This window comes from Hyla sarda, chromosome 9 (genome assembly GCF_029499605.1).
Source record: "Hyla sarda isolate aHylSar1 chromosome 9, aHylSar1.hap1, whole genome shotgun sequence".
Classification (NCBI taxonomy): Eukaryota; Metazoa; Chordata; class Amphibia; order Anura; family Hylidae; genus Hyla; species Hyla sarda.
Window position 1 is genome coordinate 55,309,891 of NC_079197.1, and position 19,002 is coordinate 55,328,892.

At 47.1% G+C, this 19,002-nt stretch overlaps 1 protein-coding gene across 4 annotated transcripts in view; it reads right to left on the reverse strand.

Moving 5' to 3' along the window:
* Positions 1 to 19,002, reverse strand: part of LOC130291123 (phosphatidylinositol 3,4,5-trisphosphate 5-phosphatase 2B-like) — a 131,604-nt gene that overhangs the window by 60,169 nt on the left and 52,433 nt on the right. For all 4 annotated transcript variants that reach the window (XM_056539568.1, XM_056539566.1, XM_056539567.1 and 1 more), the window contains 2 exons: positions 11,809 to 11,938; positions 4,355 to 4,550 (listed from right to left, as the gene is read on the reverse strand). In XM_056539568.1, coding sequence (XP_056395543.1) covers positions 4,355 to 4,550; positions 11,809 to 11,935 — 323 coding nt within the window. In that variant the 5' untranslated portion in view covers positions 11,936 to 11,938. The remainder of the gene's footprint in view (positions 1 to 4,354; positions 4,551 to 11,808; positions 11,939 to 19,002) is intronic.

Consider the following 19,002-nt stretch of genomic DNA (forward strand, 5'->3'; position numbering starts at 1 on the left):
TAAACAACAAGAAGAAGAAAATGTGGTCTCAAAAAGCAGGAGGTGCTCAACCCCAAATGCAGTTGTGCATTTATGCTTGGGGAGCAGATCCTTCACTTGTGGTCTGTTGCTAAGGACAATCCCCATATAGAGTACATGTTACACATCCACACCATTCATCTGGTGTAGGATGCTATTGTGGAACTTATAGTCTGCGGCAGGCATCCCCCATTGTATGCATTTTATGCTGGGGATTGCCCTTAGCAACAGACCACAAGCGCAGGATCTGCTCCCCCAGCATAAATGCACAACTGCATTTGGGGTTGAGCACCTCCTGCTTTTTGAGACCATGTTTTTTTCTTGTTGTTGTTCCAACTCAAGTTGTATCAAGAGCTCCCGAAGAAGTAGATGTTCCTGATTCTAAAGAAGTGGTGCTGCGTATGTACCAACGGTCCACGCATGGCCAAATCCCAGCCAGGTATAAAGACTAAAGTACTATACAGTTTAGGGTGAATGGGCAAGTAGGCAGGGAGAGCCCTAGTTTCCAAGAGAAAGCATATTTTGTGTCTAGTCTTGCCTTGTATCTGATCTCCTGCTACGTATACGGACCTTGCTCCTGTGCCGCCTGTCTTCTGACCTCCTGTTTCGTGACCTTGCTTCTGAGCCGCCTGTCTTCTGACCACCTGCTTTGTGACCTAACCTTGCTGCATTGCCACCTGTCCTGACCTCCTGCCAGTCCTGACTACGTCTGAGTCTCATTATACCTGTGCTTTATTATACCTCGCCTGCCTATGGGGACTAGTCGTATCAGGGGTAACGACGCCTGCTGCAGCAAGTCCATCCCACTTTGCGGCTGGCTCTGGTGAAAACCAGCTGCACCTTAGACTCCGCTCCCTGGTACGGCCCAAGCCATCTTCCTCAACAGGTCAGTGGATCCACCTACCACAGCCGTTACACCCAGGAGGCACTAGTGACCAGGTGACCCCCCAAGTGACCTATGGGTCCTTGCTAGACACCCCTATAAAGGTCAGGGGTGGAGCTACCATCTCCACCCCTGATTCTGGCTCCTGCTGAGGTCCAGTGCAGTAGTCTCAGTGTCCAGAGCATTGGAGGCCTCCAGCATGCAGGTTTTTGGTACCCAGATGCATAACTGGGGCCTGGTAGTGAACCTTGGGGTACACCACTAATAACTACTGACCAATCAGAGTATGAATCATTCACCAACCCTCTCTGGGTACGATCCTTAAGTTAGTTTTTAATCCAGTTAAATTTCTAAACCTAAAGACCTTAATATACCTATTAGACGTCTATGAGAGACAGTGTCAATTGCTTTTGCAAAATACAAAAACACTATGGGGGAGATTTATCAAAACCTGTGGAGAGGCAAAGTTGACCAGTTGCCCATAGCAACCAATCAGATCGCTTGTTTCATTCTTAACAAGGCCTGTGAAAAATGAAAGAAGAAATCTGATTGGTTGCTATGGGCAACTGGTCAACTTTGCCTCTCCACAGGTTTTGATAAATCTCCCCCTATATCCACAGCCACCCCTTTGGCAAGATTTCTACTCACATCTCCATAAAAAGCAAATTAGGTTGGTTTGACAACTTCTATCCTTAGTATTATAAATGATAGGCAGTATAGGTTTATTATTACCCCCTATGTAATCCTGTATGTCCCTATGAGCCCTTTAAAATTCTAAGTTTCTTGTCTGGAGGAAACCAGGCATTGCTTGTAACCTGCCAATACATACCAGTGATGTATGCTTTTGGCAGCATCATGCTGTGGGGATGTTTTTCAGCAGATCAGTAAAGAAGACTAGTCAGGTTAAAGAAAGGCTGAATGGAGCAAAGTACAGAAATATTCTTTATGAAAATCTGATCCAAAGTGCTTTGGACCACAGGCTGGGCAAAATGTTTACGGTCCAACAAGACAATGGGGGAGATTTATCAAAAACTATGCAGAATAAAAATTGCCCAGTTGCCCATAGCAACCAATCGGATAGCTTTTTTCAATTTGCTAAGGCCTTGTTAAAAATGAAAGAAGTGATCTGATTGGTTGCTATGGGCAACTCAGCAACTTTATCTCTGCACAGGTTTTGATAAAGCTCCCCCAATGGGCCTAAGCACACAGCCAAAACAACGCAGAAGTGGCTTAGGGGCAACTCTGTCAATGTCCTTGAGTGGCTCAGCCAGAGCCCTGACAATAACCCAATATTTTAGTTTTCCTTTTCAATAAATCGTCATTATGGGGTATTAAGTGCAGAATGAAGGGGGGGGGGGGCACAAGGCTGAAACATAAAAAATTTGCAAAAGTAAAAGGCTCTGAAGACGTTCTTAATACATTTTATGTCACTATTATAAACTCAATGACCAGAATTATAATATATTTATATATCATACAATATAATATATAATGCTAGCTGAGTACCCGGCGTTGCCCGGTTTTTCCTTCCTAATCCTTGTTGGGGAGGAAAATCAACAGAGGAGGAAGCTTTTGACTTCATATCCCATCCCCATATATTGTTGTCATATCCCAATCCCATATCCCGTCCTCATACCCCGACCTCCTGTCCCAACCTCCTATCCTGTCCTCCTATCCCGTCCTCCTATCCCGACCTCCTATCCTGTCCTCCTATCCCATCCTCCTTTCTCCACCTCCTATCTCCACCTCATATCCTGACCTCCTAATTTGACCTCCTATCCCACCCTCCTATCCCAACCTCCTATCCCATCCTCTTATCCCCTCCTCCTATCTCGACCTCCTATCCCAACCTCCTATCCCATCCTCCTATCCCGTCCTCCTATCTCGACCTCCTAACTCGACCTCCTAACTCGACCTCCTATCCCGACCTCCTATCCCGTCCTCATATCCCGACCTCCTATCCTGTCCTCCTATCCCGTCCTCCTATCTCCACCTCCTATCCCGTCCTCATATCCTGACCTCCTAACTCGACCTCCTATCCCGACCTCCTATCCCGACCTCCTATCCCGACCTCCTATCCTGTCCTCCTATCCCGTCCTCCTATCTCCACCTCCTATCCCGTCCTCATATCCTGACCTCCTAACTCGACCTCCTATCCCAACCTCCTATCCCAACCTCCTATCCCCTCCTCCTATGTCTAACTCCTATCCCGACCTCCTATCCCGTCCTCCTATCCCGTTCTCCTATCTTGACCTCCTATCCCGTCCTCATATGTCAACCTCCTAACTCGACCTCCTATCCCGACCTCCTATCCCTGCCTCATATCCCGACCTCCTATCCTGCCCTCCTATCCCGTCCTCCTATCTCCATCTCCTATCACGTCCTCATATCCTGACCTCCTAACTCGACCTCCTATCCCGTCCTCCTATCCTGTCCTCCTATCTCGACCTCCTATCCCATCCTCTTATCCCGTCCTCATATCTCAACCTCCTAACTCAACCTCCTCTCCCGACCTCCTATCCGTCCTCATTTCCTGACCTCCTATCCTGTCCTCCTATCCCGTCCTCCTATACCGTCCTCCTATCTCCACCTCCTATTCCGTCCTCATATCCTGACCTCCTATCTCGACCTCCTATCCTGACCTCCTATCTCGACCTCCTATGCCGTCCTCCTATCCCGACCTTCTATCTCGACCTCCTATCTTGTCCTCATATACCGTCCTCCTATCCCGTCCTCCTATCTCAACCTACTATCTCGACCTCCTATCTGGTCCTCCTATCTTGAGCTCCTATCCCGACCTCTTATCCCCTCCTCCTATCCCATCTTCCTATCCCGTCCTCATTTTCCGACCTCCTATCATGACCACCTATCTCGACCTCCTATCTCGTCCTCAAATCCTGTCCTCATATGCCGACCTCCTATCTCTACCTCATATCCCGACCTGTAATATGTGCACCAGGTATTGAAATATCTCCAGCCATACAGAAGTTATGTGAGAACATACATTTCCCATTGATTTTCATGGGACTTTAAACAAAAACCCCGACCCTCACAAATGGAGGTGGTTAAGGGTTAAATTAACTATCCTATATTTTAAGTGGACATATAAGTAACATGTGACCAAGTATTATAAATATATAAATATCTCCAGCCGTTTGGAAGTTATGCAGTAACATATATTTCCCATAGAGTTGTATGGGACTTTAAACATAAACCTCGCCCCTGGCAAATGGGAGTGAGTAAGGGTTAAATTATCTATCCTATGTTTATTGTTGACATATAAGTAACATGTGTGCCAAGTTTCATGTTAATATCTTTAGCCGTTTGGAAGTTTTTGTGGAACATACATACACACACACATGTTGAGTTTTATATATATATATATATATATATATATATATATAGATAGATAGATAGATAGATAGATAGATAATATGTTATAATACCACCAACCTTTCAAGATTTTTGCACTCCTTCTCTAATTCTGCCACCAGGGCACACTGGCCCAGATTCTGCCTCCATAAAGCCTGCTGGCTTTCTTGAAAGATTGTGGTATGGGTCCCACAAGATCTATCGCACTGGGTTAAATCACTTCTTGAATCAGTAAAGATGATGTCTTCCCAGCATAGACATTTACAAGTAGGGTCGCCTAGAAGAAAAAGATAACAAATACGATTCTTTAGTTCAATGATTGTTATTAATTATTCAAATATTAAACAAAACAACACACAGAAAGATCTGTTCCAAGAGGGCTTCACAAAAAACAAACAACCCAACTCCTCCCCCAGATAGGAAAAAAGTGTGTCAATGTTCACATTAATCTCTGAAACAATCCTTTTGTTCTGCCTCAATCTCTCCACTTCATGCAATTGTCCGAAAAGATCCATAAATCCATTTCTGGAATTCAGAAAACTTCCTTTGATTTCCATTGACACAGTAACAATAATGTAGCTATGGTATGTATTATACAAAACAATGATGTTAGGTTGCTAGGTACTGTATCTTCTCTATTGCCAAGAATATTAAAATTAGTAATATGTTATTTGCATTAAAGCCAAAAATGATCTATCCTTGGGCATAGCCATAATACATGTAAGAGGGTCCTCTTCCTATTGAATATCTCCAACACACATTTGAGGTTCCCAGACACATCACTGCCATTTTGCATATATATATATATATATATATATATATATATATATATATATATATATTCTGCGCATTGCATTATTTTGAACAAACCCCTCCACAGATGCTCTGAAAAGGTCTCTCCAAAATCCCCTTCCCACAGATGCAAATAATAAGTCTACAAATACAAGAAATATATTTCTTAATAGCACATATATCATAAAATTATAGCGATCTAACATTTTCTACATACAAGATAGGGACAATTTATGTGGAGTGAAGTTTAGGTGGAGTTTTCCAGGGAGGTTCAACAAAACGTATGGAATTACAGACACATTACAAACACAGTGTTACGCCGAGCGCTCCGGGTCCCCGCTCCTCCCCGGAGCGCTCGCTACACCCTCCCCACTGCAGCGCTCCGGTCAGATCCACTGACCCGGGGCGCTGCGATTCCGCTTCCAGCCGGGATGCGATTCGCGATGCGGGTAGCGCCCGCTCGCGATGCGCACCCCGGCTCCCGTACCTGACTCGCTCTCCCTCGGTCCTGTCCCGGCGCGCGCGGCCCCGCTCCCTAGGGCGCGCGCGCGCCGGGTCTTTGCGATTTAAAGGGCCACTGCGCCGCTGATTGGCGCAGTGATTCCAATTAGTGTGTTCACCTGTGCACTTCCCTATATCACCTCACTTCCCCTGCACTCCCTTGCCGGATCTTGTTGCCATCGTGCCAGTGAAAGCGTTTCCTTGTGTGTTCCTAGCCTGTGTTCCAGACCTCCTGCCGTTGCCCCTGACTACGATCCTTGCTGCCTGCCCCGACCTTCTGCTACGTCCGACCTTGCTTCTGTCTACTCCCTTGTACCGCGCCTATCTTCAGCAGCCAGAGAGGTGAGCCGTTGCTAGTGGATACGACCTGGTCACTACCGCCGCAGCAAGACCATCCCGCTTTGCGGCGGGCTCTGGTGAAAACCAGTAGTGACTTAGAACCGATCCACTAGCACGGTCCACGCCAATCCCTCTCGGGCACAGAGGATCCACTACCTGCCAGCCGGCATCGTGACAGTAGATCCGGCCATGGATCCCGCTGAAGTTCCTCTGCCAGTTGTCGCTGACCTCACCACGGTGGTCGCCCAGCAGTCACAACAGATAGCGCAACAAGGCCAACAGCTGTCTCAACTGACCGTTATGCTACAGCAGTTACTACCACAGCTTCAGCAGTCATCTCCTCCGCCAGCTCCTGCACCTCCTCCGCAGCGAGTGGCCGCTCCTGGTCTACGCCTATCCTTGCCGGATAAATTTGATGGGGACTCTAAGTTTTGCCGTGGCTTTCTTTCCCAATGTTCCCTGCATCTGGAGATGATGTCGGACCAGTTTCCCACTGAAAGGTCTAAGGTGGCTTTCGTAGTCAGCCTTCTGTCTGGAAAAGCCCTGTCTTGGGCCACACCGCTCTGGGACCGCAATGACCCCGTCACTGCCTCTGTACACTCCTTCTTCTCGGAAATCCGAAGTGTCTTTGAGGAACCTGCCCGAGCCTCTTCTGCTGAGACTGCCCTGTTGAACCTGGTCCAGGGTAATTCTTCCGTTGGCGAGTATGCCGTACAATTCCGTACTCTTGCTTCAGAATTATCCTGGAATAATGAGGCCCTCTGCGCGACCTTTAAAAAAGGCCTATCCAGCAACATTAAAGATGTTCTGGCCGCACGAGAAATTCCTGCTAATCTACATGAACTCATTCACCTAGCCACTCGCATTGACATGCGTTTTTCCGAAAGGCGTCAGGAGCTCCGCCAAGATATGGACTCTGTTCGCACGAGGCGTTTCTTCTCCTCGGCTCCTCTCTCCTCTGGTCCCCTGCAATCCGTTCCTGTGCCTCCCGCCGTGGAGGCTATGCAGGTCGACCGGTCTCGCCTGACACCTCAAGAGAGGACACGACGCCGCATGGAGAACCTCTGCCTGTACTGTGCTAGTACCGAACACTTCCTGAGGGATTGTCCTATCCGTCCTCCCCGCCTGGAAAGACGTACGCTGACTCCGCACAAAGGTGAGACAGTCCTTGATGTCTACTCTGCTTCTCCACGTCTTACTGTGCCTGTGCGGATGTCTGCCTCTGCCTTCTCCTTCTCTGCTGTGGCCTTCTTGGACTCTGGATCTGCAGGAAATTTTATTTTGGCCTCTCTCGTCAACAGGTTCAACATCCCAGTGACCAGTCTCGCCAGACCCCTTTACATCAATTGTGTAAACAATGAAAGATTGGACTGTACCATACGTTTCCGCACGGAGCCCCTTCTAATGAGCATCGGATCTCATCACGAGAGGATTGAACTTTTGGTCCTCCCCAATTGCACTTCGGAAATTCTCCTTGGACTTCCCTGGCTTCAACTTCATTCCCCAACCCTGGATTGGTCCACTGGGGAGATCAAGAGTTGGGGGCCCTCTTGTTCCAAGGACTGTCTAAAACCGGTTCCCAGTAACCCTTGCCGTGACTCTGTGGTTCCTCCAGTAACCGGTCTCCCTAAGGCCTATATGGACTTCGCAGATGTTTTCTGCAAAAAACAAGCTGAGACTCTACCTCCTCACAGGCCTTATGATTGTCCTATCGACCTCCTCCCGGGCACTACTCCACCCCGGGGCAGAATTTATCCTCTCTCTGCCCCAGAGACTCTTGCCATGTCTGAATACGTCCAGGAAAATTTAAAAAAGGGCTTTATCCGTAAATCCTCCTCTCCTGCCGGAGCCGGATTTTTCTTTGTGTCCAAAAAAGATGGCTCCCTACGTCCTTGCATTGACTACCGCGGTCTTAATAAAATCACGGTTAAGAACCGCTACCCCCTACCCCTCATCTCTGAACTCTTTGATCGCCTCCAAGGTGCCCACATCTTTACTAAACTGGACTTAAGAGGTGCTTATAACCTCATCCGCATCAGAGAGGGGGATGAGTGGAAAACGGCATTTAACACCAGAGATGGACACTTTGAGTATCTGGTCATGCCCTTTGGCCTGTGCAACGCCCCTGCTGTCTTCCAAGACTTTGTTAATGAAATTTTTCGTGATCTGTTATACTCCTGTGTTGTTGTATATCTGGACGATATCCTAATTTTTTCTGCCAATCTAGAAGAACACCGCCAGCATGTCCGTATGGTTCTTCAGAGACTTCGTGACAATCAACTCTATGCCAAAATTGAGAAATGTCTGTTTGAATGCCAATCTCTTCCTTTTCTAGGATACTTGGTCTCTGGCCAGGGACTACAAATGGATCCAGACAAACTCTCTGCCGTCTTAGATTGGCCACGCCCCTCCGGACTCCGTGCTATCCAACGCTTTTTGGGGTTCGCCAATTATTACAGGCAATTTATTCCACATTTTTCTACCGTTGTGGCTCCTATCGTGGCTTTAACCAAAAAAAATGCCGATCCCAAGTCTTGGCCTCCTCAAGCGGAAGACGCCTTTAAACGACTCAAGTCTGCCTTTTCTTCGGCTCCCGTGCTCTCCAGACCTGACCCTTCCAAACCCTTCCTATTGGAGGTTGATGCCTCCTCAGTGGGAGCTGGAGCTGTTCTTCTACAAAAAAATTCTTCCGGGCATGCTGCCACTTGTGGTTTTTTTTCTAGGACCTTCTCTCCGGCGGAGAGGAACTACTCCATCGGGGATCGAGAGCTTCTAGCCATCAAATTAGCACTTGAGGAATGGAGGCATCTGCTGGAGGGATCAAGATTTCCAGTTATTATTTACACCGATCACAAGAACCTCTCCTACCTCCAGTCTGCCCAACGGCTGAATCCTCGCCAGGCCCGGTGGTCTCTGTTCTTTGCCCGATTTAATTTTGAAATTCACTTTCGGCCTGCCGATAAGAACATTAGGGCCGATGCTCTCTCTCGTTCCTCGGATGCCTCAGAAGTTGAACTCTCTCCGCAACACATCATTCCACCTGACTGCCTGATCTCCACTTCTCCAGCCTCCATCAGGCAAACTCCTCCAGGAAAGACCTTTGTTTCTCCACGCCAACGCCTCGGAATCCTCAAATGGGGTCACTCCTCCCATCTCGCAGGTCATGTGGGCATCAAGAAATCTGTGCAACTCATCTCCCGCTTCTATTGGTGGCCGACTCTGGAGACGGATGTTGTGGACTTTGTGCGAGCCTGCACTATCTGTGCCCGGGATAAGACTCCTCGCCAGAAGCCCGCTGGTTTTCTTCATCCCCTGCCTGTCCCCGAACAGCCTTGGTCTCTGATTGGTATGGATTTTATTACTGATTTACCCCCTTCCCGTGGCAACACTGTTATTTGGGTGGTCGTTGATCGATTCTCCAAAATGGCACATTTCATCCCTCTTCCTGGTCTTCCTTCAGCGCCTCAGTTGGCTAAACAATTTTTTGTACACATTTTTCGTCTTCACGGGTTGCCTACGCAGATCGTCTCGGATAGAGGCGTCCAATTCGTGTCTAAATTCTGGAGGGCTCTCTGTAAACAACTCAAGATTAAATTAAATTTTTCTTCTGCATATCATCCCCAATCCAATGGACAAGTAGAAAGAATTAACCAGGTCTTGGGTGATTATTTACGACATTTTGTTTCCTCCCGCCAGGATGACTGGGCAGATCTCCTTCCATGGGCCGAATTCTCGTATAACTTCAGAGTCTCTGAATCTTCCTCCAAATCCCCATTTTTCGTGGTGTACGGCCGTCACCCTCTTCCCCCCCTCCCTATCCCCTTGCCCTCTGGTCTGCCCGCTGTGGATGAAATTTCTCGTGACCTTTCCATCATATGGAGAGAGACCCAAAATTCTCTCTTACAGGCTTCATCACGCATGAAGAAGTTCGCGGATAAGAAAAGAAGAGCTCCTCCCATTTTTTCCCCTGGAGACAAGGTATGGCTCTCCGCTAAATATGTCCGCTTCCGTGTCCCTAGCTACAAGTTGGGACCACGCTATCTTGGTCCTTTCAAAATTTTGTGTCAGATTAATCCTGTCTCTTACAAACTTCTTCTTCCTCCTTCTCTTCGTATCCCTAATGCCTTTCACGTTTCTCTTCTTAAACCACTCATCATCAACCGTTTCTCTCCCAAATCTGTTCCTCCCACTCCTGTTTCCGGCTCCTCGGACATCTTCTCCGTCAAAGAGATCCTAGCTTCTAAAAAGGTCAGAGGGAAAACTTTTTTTTTAGTGGATTGGGAGGGTTGTGGTCCAGAAGAGAGATCCTGGGAACCGCGATGCGCACCCCGGCTCCCGTACCTGACTCGCTCTCCCTCGGTCCTGTCCCGGCGCGCGCGGCCCCGCTCCCTAGGGCGCGCGCGCGCCGGGTCTTTGCGATTTAAAGGGCCACTGCGCCGCTGATTGGCGCAGTGATTCCAATTAGTGTGTTCACCTGTGCACTTCCCTATATCACCTCACTTCCCCTGCACTCCCTTGCCGGATCTTGTTGCCATCGTGCCAGTGAAAGCGTTTCCTTGTGTGTTCCTAGCCTGTGTTCCAGACCTCCTGCCGTTGCCCCTGACTACGATCCTTGCTGCCTGCCCCGACCTTCTGCTACGTCCGACCTTGCTTCTGTCTACTCCCTTGTACCGCGCCTATCTTCAGCAGCCAGAGAGGTGAGCCGTTGCTAGTGGATACGACCTGGTCACTACCGCCGCAGCAAGACCATCCCGCTTTGCGGCGGGCTCTGGTGAAAACCAGTAGTGACTTAGAACCGATCCACTAGCACGGTCCACGCCAATCCCTCTCGGGCACAGAGGATCCACTACCTGCCAGCCGGCATCGTGACACACAGAACCAGTATACAGTACTATATCAGCGCAGTCTGGGTCAACTTTTCGCCCAAGTGCAAAATGTGATAATAGGCGGTGTACTATAATACCAGCATTAAAGAAAATCTGTGGCTGCTGCAGTTGGAACATCTATATGTTAAACGAAACATGTTACATTGAAATTGCAGCAAAATTGTAAGAACATACTGAGTAGATTGATGTATAGTTTTGTGGAAAAAGTTCCAGGATAATTTGTCATCTATTCAGAGTCATACTGAAGTATAATTGGCCCACCAGATTAATTAAATCTTGGGGCCCACCCTTCAACTCAGCCCCTACAACAATTATTGTCATACATATCACCATCATATGGTTACTGACCAGTATATCTAGAACAATGTAATCAATAATACTCCTTTACAAGGGACAAAAAATACTGCCATATCATAACCTCATATTACCATCACATAGTGACTGAACAATGTTAACAAATAATACTGTCACACAATGACCATTAATACCACACTGTTACTAAAAAGTAGTAACTGTAGTTTGGCTCTTTCTGTGAGCCCCCATCTGTAGTTAGGCCCCCTCTTTGTGCTAAATAAACAGTGCCACTTTCCCCCTAAATGAACTGTAACTATGACCCTCTAAATAAACTGTGCCATCTTGCCCCTATGAACTGTGCCTCTGTGTCCATATGAACTATGTCCCAAATGAACTTTGCAAATCTGCCCTAACATATTGTGCCACCATGTCTCTAATTAACTGTGCCACTGTACCCAAATGAACAGTGTCACTGTGCTCCTAATGAACCATGCCACAGTGCCCATAATACGCTAAACCACTGTCCACCATAAATGTACTGTACTACTGCCACCATAAATACACGGGCCCAGATTTACAATGATATTTGGGTTTTTAAAATCCCTATGCCTTGGGATTTTGCTTTTACATTCCATGGGATTCATGCCTTTCCTAACATCTTATATATGTTGCTATTTTTAGACAATGATATATAGATATTTTATTTCAGACAACTGAACTTACCAGCTTTAGCCATTCCCTGCCAACCAGCAGGGTAAAGTAATGCAGTCACCAGTCCATTTCCCTCGCATTTGTAGGCAGCAATTAGTTCTCTAAGGGTGGGAAATTTTCTTGCTTCAACACCATCCATAGACTAAGCAATAAACATATAACAGTTATGACCAAGGAAAATGGAGAAAACAAACCAGCCATCACTGATAACATTAAAAGATATGGGAAATGTAAAGAGTATCATACAGAAAAGTTGATATAACGTTATCAATATATGATATATCGGTTTGTTTTCAAAATAATCCTGTGCAAATGAAAACTATACAGAATTTTCCTTGTCCATGGTTGTAAGACTCACCGCAGACGACTGGAACTTGGGAAGGAGTAGATACACAATATCACGGTGCTCTGGAGCAGGAGATGTAGTGGATCTGCTGGACCTGTGTGGTAGATGGCGCGGGCCGTGCCAGGGAGTGGAGTATAAGGTACCGCTGGTTTTCACCAGAGCCCGCAGCAAAGCGGAACGGACTTGCTGCGGCAGGCGGCACCCATGTCGCTACCCCTGGCACAACTCGACCACACAGGCGGCTGAGGTGAAGTGTAGCACAGAAGGGACAAGGCAGGACATAGTCAGGCAAGCAGAAGGTCTGGGCAGGTGGCACAGGAGCATAGTCAGTAGAATAGCAGGTCAATAGGCAGGCGGCTAGGAACACAGTCAGGACATGGGATGCAAGGTCTGGTACACAGCAAGGAATCCGGAATGCTTTCTCTCCGGCACAAAGGTAAACAAAGATCCGGCAAGGGCAAGAGGAAGGATCTAGAACTTATAAGCGAGGTACAGGTGTCAAGTAATTACGGGCACACTGGCCCTTTTAATTTAAAAGCCCCGGCGCGCGCGCAACCTAGGAGGCAGGGGCACGCGCACCGGAGCTGAGGAACAGAGGCAGGGGACAGAGGTGAGTGACGGGCTGGGACTCGCGTGCGTGCTGACAAGGATGGGGAGATGTGCTCACGGCTGGTATGTCCGGCCGGAGCGCAGGGTATAACAGTACCCCCCCCCCCTTTGGCCTTTGGTCTCCCCCTCATTTTATGGGACAAAAATTTCTTGAGGACATTACGGTGCAAGATGTTCTCCTCGGGCTCCCAGGACCTCTCCTCAGGACCAAATCCCCTCCAATCAACCCAAAAAAATGTTGTGCCACGTACCGTTTTAGAGGCCAGGATTTCTTTAACCTGAAAAATATCTCAGGAACAGGAGACAGGAGTGGGAGCAGAGTTATTTCTTTGAGAGTAACAGTTGATAACCAGATGTTTGAGGAAAGATGCATGAAAGGAGTTAGGTATGTGAAGAGAAGGGGGTAAACAGAGTTTGTATGAAACCGGATTAATCTTTTGTATGACCTCGAATGGACCTAGGAAACGAGGACCTAATTTATAACTTGGATCTTTAAACGGATGTACTTAGAAGATAGCCACACTTTATCACCAGGAGAGAAGGATGGTGGAGATGTTCTTTTCTTGTCTGCCTGGGTTTTCATGTGGGAGGAGGCCAGAGATAATGGCAGCCGAGTCTGTCGCCAAATGGAAGAGAAATCACAGACAAGTTCGTCTACAGCTGGGACACTGGAAGAAACTGGAACAGGAAGAGGAGATCAGAGATGATGACTAGAGTTGTGATTCGGCCGATTCGCCGAATTTTCCGGAAAAGTTTGTTTCGATCCGAATTTTTTTGCGGCAAATCTATATTAAAAAAGGCTATTTGTAGCCTACATACAGCCTCTTTAGGGGTATAGAACACTTTGCTGTGTTCTAAAATGCATATGGAGTGTGCTGGGTTAGTGAAATAATACTGTTATTCAGAATAACATGCAGATTACCGGCATCACTTTTAGAATCACTGCCGCACAGTAGCACAATGACAGAGCCTGGTGGTGGCATCAGTGTCAGGAGACCATATAGTGACTGAATGACAGCGTGGAGGTGTTGGCAGCATGAGGAGACCATTTAGTGGCTGAATGGCACAGCGTTGAGGTGTTGGCAGCATGAGGACACCATATAGTGGCTGAATGACACAGCTTGGATGAGGCTGAAGCATGAGGACACCATATAGTGGCTCAATGACACAGAATGGAGGTGTTGGCAGCATGAGGAGACCATATAGTGGCTGAATGGCACAGTGTGGAGGTGTTGGCAGCATGAGGACACCATATAGTGGCTGAATGACACAGCTTGGATGAGGCTGAAGCATGAGGACACCATATAGTGGCTCAATGACACAGAATGGAGGTGTTGGCAGCATGAGGACACCATATAGTGGCTTAATGGCACAGTGTGGAGGTGTTGGCAGCATGAGGACACCATATAGTGGCTGAATGACACAGCTTGGATGAGGCTGAAGCATGAGGACACCATATAGTGGCTCAATGACACAGAATGGAGGTGTTGGCAGCATGAGGAGACCATATAGTGGCTGAATGGCACAGTGTGGAGGTGTTGGCAGAATGAGAACACCATATAGTGGCTGAATGACACAGCTTGGATGAGGCTGAAGCATGAGGACACCATATAGTGGCTGAATGACACAGCATGGAGGTGTTGGCAGCATGAGGACACCATATAGTGGCTGAATGGCACAGTGTGGAGGTGTTGAAAGCATGAGGACACCATATAGTGGCTGAATGACACAGCTTGGATGAAGCTGAAGCATGAGGACACCATATAGTGGCAGAATGACACAGCATGGAGGTGTTGTCAGCATGAGGAGACCATATAGTGGCTTAATGACACAGCATGGACATGTTGGCAGTGTGAGGACACCATATAGTGGCTGAATGACACAGCATGGACATGTTGTCAGCATGAGGACACCATATAGTGGCTGAATGACACAGCTTGGATGAGGCTGAAGCATGAGGACACCATATAGTGGCTAAATGACACAGCATGGAGGTGTTGTCAGCATGAGGAGACCATATAGTGGCTTAATGACACAGCATGGACATGTTGGCAGCATGAGGACACCATATAGTGGCTGAATGACAGCATGGACATGTTGGCAGCATGAGGACACCATATAGTGGCTGAATGACACAGTTTGGATGAGGCTGAAGCATGAGGACACCATATAGTGGCTGAATGACACAGCATGGAGGTGTTGGCAGCATGATGACACCATATAGTGGCTGAATGGCACAGTGTGGAGGTGTTGGCAGCATGAGGACACCATATAGTGGCTGAATGACACAGCTTGGATGAAGCTGAAGCATGAGGACACCATATAGTGGCAGAATGACACAGCATGGAGGTGTTGTCAGCATGAGGAGACCATATAGTGGCTGAATGACACAGCATGGAGGTGTTGGCAGCATGAGGACACCATATAGTGGCTGAATGGCACAGTGTGGAGGTGTTGGCAGCATGAGGACACCATATAGTGGCTGAATGACACAGCTTGGATGAAGCTGAAGCATGAGGACACCATATAGTGGCTGAATGACACAGCATGGAGGTGTTGTCAGCATGAGGAGACCATATAGTGGCTTAATGACACAGCATGGACATGTTGGCAGCATGAGGACACCGTATAGTGGCTGAATGACACAGCATGGACATGTTGTCAGCATGAGGACACCATATAGTGGGTGAATGACACAGCTTGGATGAGGCTGAAGCATGAGGACACCATATAGTGGCTGAATTACACAGCATGGAGGTGTTGGCAGCATGATGACACCATATAGTGGCTGAATGGCACAGTGTGGAGGTGTTGGCAGCATGAGGACACCGTATAGTGGCTGAATGACACAGCTTGGATGAAGCTGAAGCATGAGGACACCATATAGTGGCAGAATGACACAGCATGGAGGTGTTGTCAGCATGAGGAGACCATATAGTGCCTGAATGACACAGCATGGAGGTGTTGGCAGCATGAGGACACCATATAGTGGCTGAATAACACAGCATGGAGGTGTTGTCAGCATGAGGAGACCATATAGTGGCTTAATGACACAGCATGGGCATGTTGGCAGCATGAGGACACCATATAGTGGCTGAATGACACAGCATGGACATGTTGTCAGCATGAGGACACCATATAGTGGCTGAATGACACAGCTTGGATGAGGCTGAAGCATGAGGACACCATAAAGTGGATGAATGGCACAGCCTGGAGTTGCCAGCAACATTAGTAGGCACTAGGCCTTCACAATCCCTAAGATTAAAAGATGAATTAAGAAATTTACACTGAAGATTTTGGATAGCAGGTGCTACCTATGAGAAAATTTGAAATTACCATACCCAGGCCCCACAGCGGCATCAGTAACCCATATATTGCCTGAATGACACAGCCTGGAGTTGGCTGATGCACGAGTTCACACCAGGGCTTCACAATCCCCCCCAAAAAACACCACAATTTTAGAAATTTTTTTAAAGATTTTGGATAGCGGGTGCTACCCATGAGAAAATTTGAAATTAACAGACCCAGGCCCAGCAGCGCCATAATTTTTTTATTTTAAATTTTAAAACAACCTTTGCGTGTCCCGGACCCCAGCGTGTGGGTAGGAAGGACCAAATCCAATAAGCCCCCACAGGGCACATGTGGCCGTAAGATTTAGGCGAAACGTCTCCATTTCCCTGACCGGCCATTGTTTCCAAGACTTCTCGCCAAGGCAAACCATGTGAAGAACAGCGTGACACCGCCGTGACCTGCACACATGGAAGGGCCACTGAGACTTGTCCGGGCAGTGGAGGCTTAAGACACAGAGGAGGATGTGGAGGCGGAATAGCACACTGTCGCAGGACCAACGGGCTGACAGAGTGTAGCAGGAAGCAGCATTGAGTACACACCAGGGCTTCAGAATCCCAAAGAAAAAACAACCATTTTTAAAATAATTTTAAGAATATTTAGGACAGCGGGTGCTACCTATATGTTGCATGAATGACACACCCTGGATTTGGCTGATGCATGAGTACACACTAGGGCTTCACAATCCCTCAAAAAAAACACAACAATTGTAGAAATTTATGAAGAAGACTTATGGATAGCGGGTGCTACCTATGAGAAAATTTGAAATTCCCAGACCCAGGCCCAGCAGCACCATCAGTAAACCATATATTGCCTGAATGACACAGGCTGGAGTTGGCTGATGCATGAGTACGCACCAAAGCTTCACAATCCCTAATAAAAAAGACAAACATTTTTGACGAAAAATTTTAACGAAAATTTAGGACAGTGAGTGCTCTCTGTATATTACCAGAATGACGCAGCCTCGAGTTGGCTGCAGCATGAGGAGACCATTGAAATGTGTGATTTTTTTATTTGAAATTTAAATCAAAATTTGTGTCCCGGACCCAGCCATGTGGGTACAAAGGACCTAATCTCACAAGCACCCACAGGGCTCATGTGGCCGTAAGATGAAGGCGCAACGTCTCCATAGCCCTGACTGTCCATTTTTGGTTTTTGTACCTTTGTGTAAGAACAAGCGCATATCCAAGAGTCCAGAAGACTCTATAATGCAGGACGGTGGACCACCAAAAGACATTCTATATAAAATAATTTTTTATGAAATAAAGAAGCAGAGTTCATCCCTCTGCATATTTTTTGGAAAATTTTACTTAAAAAATCAGACGCAACAATCGTTCAATAGTGTAATGGTTATTATTGTGGAAAATTCTAATTTATTACTGTGATAATTATCAGCAAATTTGAAAAAAACACTACCAAGAGTGTTTAATAACCCCATACATTGCACCATAAATGTTGAAATTTTAATTAAGCAGGTATGTATGTATTTCAAAAATCCTAAAATGAAAGGCCCAAGCCCAGAAACATCAGGAAGTCAAGTACTTCCTGAAAGACACAGGAGTAGGCATCAGCAGTACCCTAGAGGCTTTAATAACCCCTTACATTGCACGATGACTCGCGAGATCGAGCAATAACAGGTGTGTTATGCCCTCAGATGTCCGGGGGCTGCACGCACGCTACACTGAATGGACCAGTGTGTGTCTATCTTTCACCGACAGGTGCGGGTAACCTGCTGAACCCCCTTCGCGATAGGGATCAGGGATTGCAATTATTTGCCAGGAAAGAAGAATCACAACTAAGTGCCGGTCATAAGCTCGGGTTCATTTAGTCCCTGCCCTTTGTACACACCGCATGTCTCTACTACCGATTGAATGGTTTAGTGAGGTCCTCGGATCGGCCCTAGCGGGGTAGGAGAAGGCTCTGGCAGAGCGCCGAGAATTTAAAGATCATTGCTGAAATTAGCATTAAGCATGTATTAGCTACTGCTAAACTTCCAAAAATTTAAGGCCTGAGGCATCAGGGAGGCAATTATTTCCTGAAAGACACAGAATGAGTCAGGAGCAGTCATTCACAGTACCCAAGAGGGTTTCATAACCAGCCCCTTATATTTAAAAGTCAATGTTGAAATTTGCATTAAGCAATTATTTAGCTACTGCTAAACATCCAAAAATTGAAGGCCCAAGGCCTGAGGGCAGGGAGGCAAGTAGTTCCTGAAAGACACAGAATGAGTATGGAGCAGGCATTCGCAGTACCCAAGAGGGTTTCATAACCCCTTACATTTAAAGATCAATGTTGACATTTGCATTAAGCATATATTTAGCTACTGCTAAACATCCAAAAATTAAAGGCCCAAGGCCAGAAGCATTAGTGAGGCAAGTAGTTCCTGAAAGACACAGGATGAGCCAGGAGCAGGCAATCGCAGTACCCAAGAGGGTTTCCTAACCAACTCCTTACAATTAGAGATGAATGTTGAAATTTGCATTAAGCATGTATTTAGCTACTGCTAAACATACAAAAATTAAAGGCCCAAGGCCAGAAGCATCAGTGAAGCAAGTAGTCCCTGAAAGACACAGGATAAGCCAGGAGCAGGCAATCGCAGTAGCAAAGAGGGTTCCATAACCCTAATTGATAACCCAAGAGGGTTTCATAACCAACCATAATTGGGAAATGTTGGTGTAGCAGCTTGGTCAATCTACTCTGAGGCATCTGGCATTGGTGGCTGGAAATCCTGGCTGATCCATCCCTGATTCATCTTGACAAACGTCAGTCTCTCCACATTTTTGGTGGACAGACGAGTTCGCCTTGGGGTGACTATGGCCCCGGCCGCACTAAACACCCGCTCTGATGGCACACTACTGGCCGGGCAGGACAGCTTTTCCAGGGCAAACTCTGCTAGTTGTGGC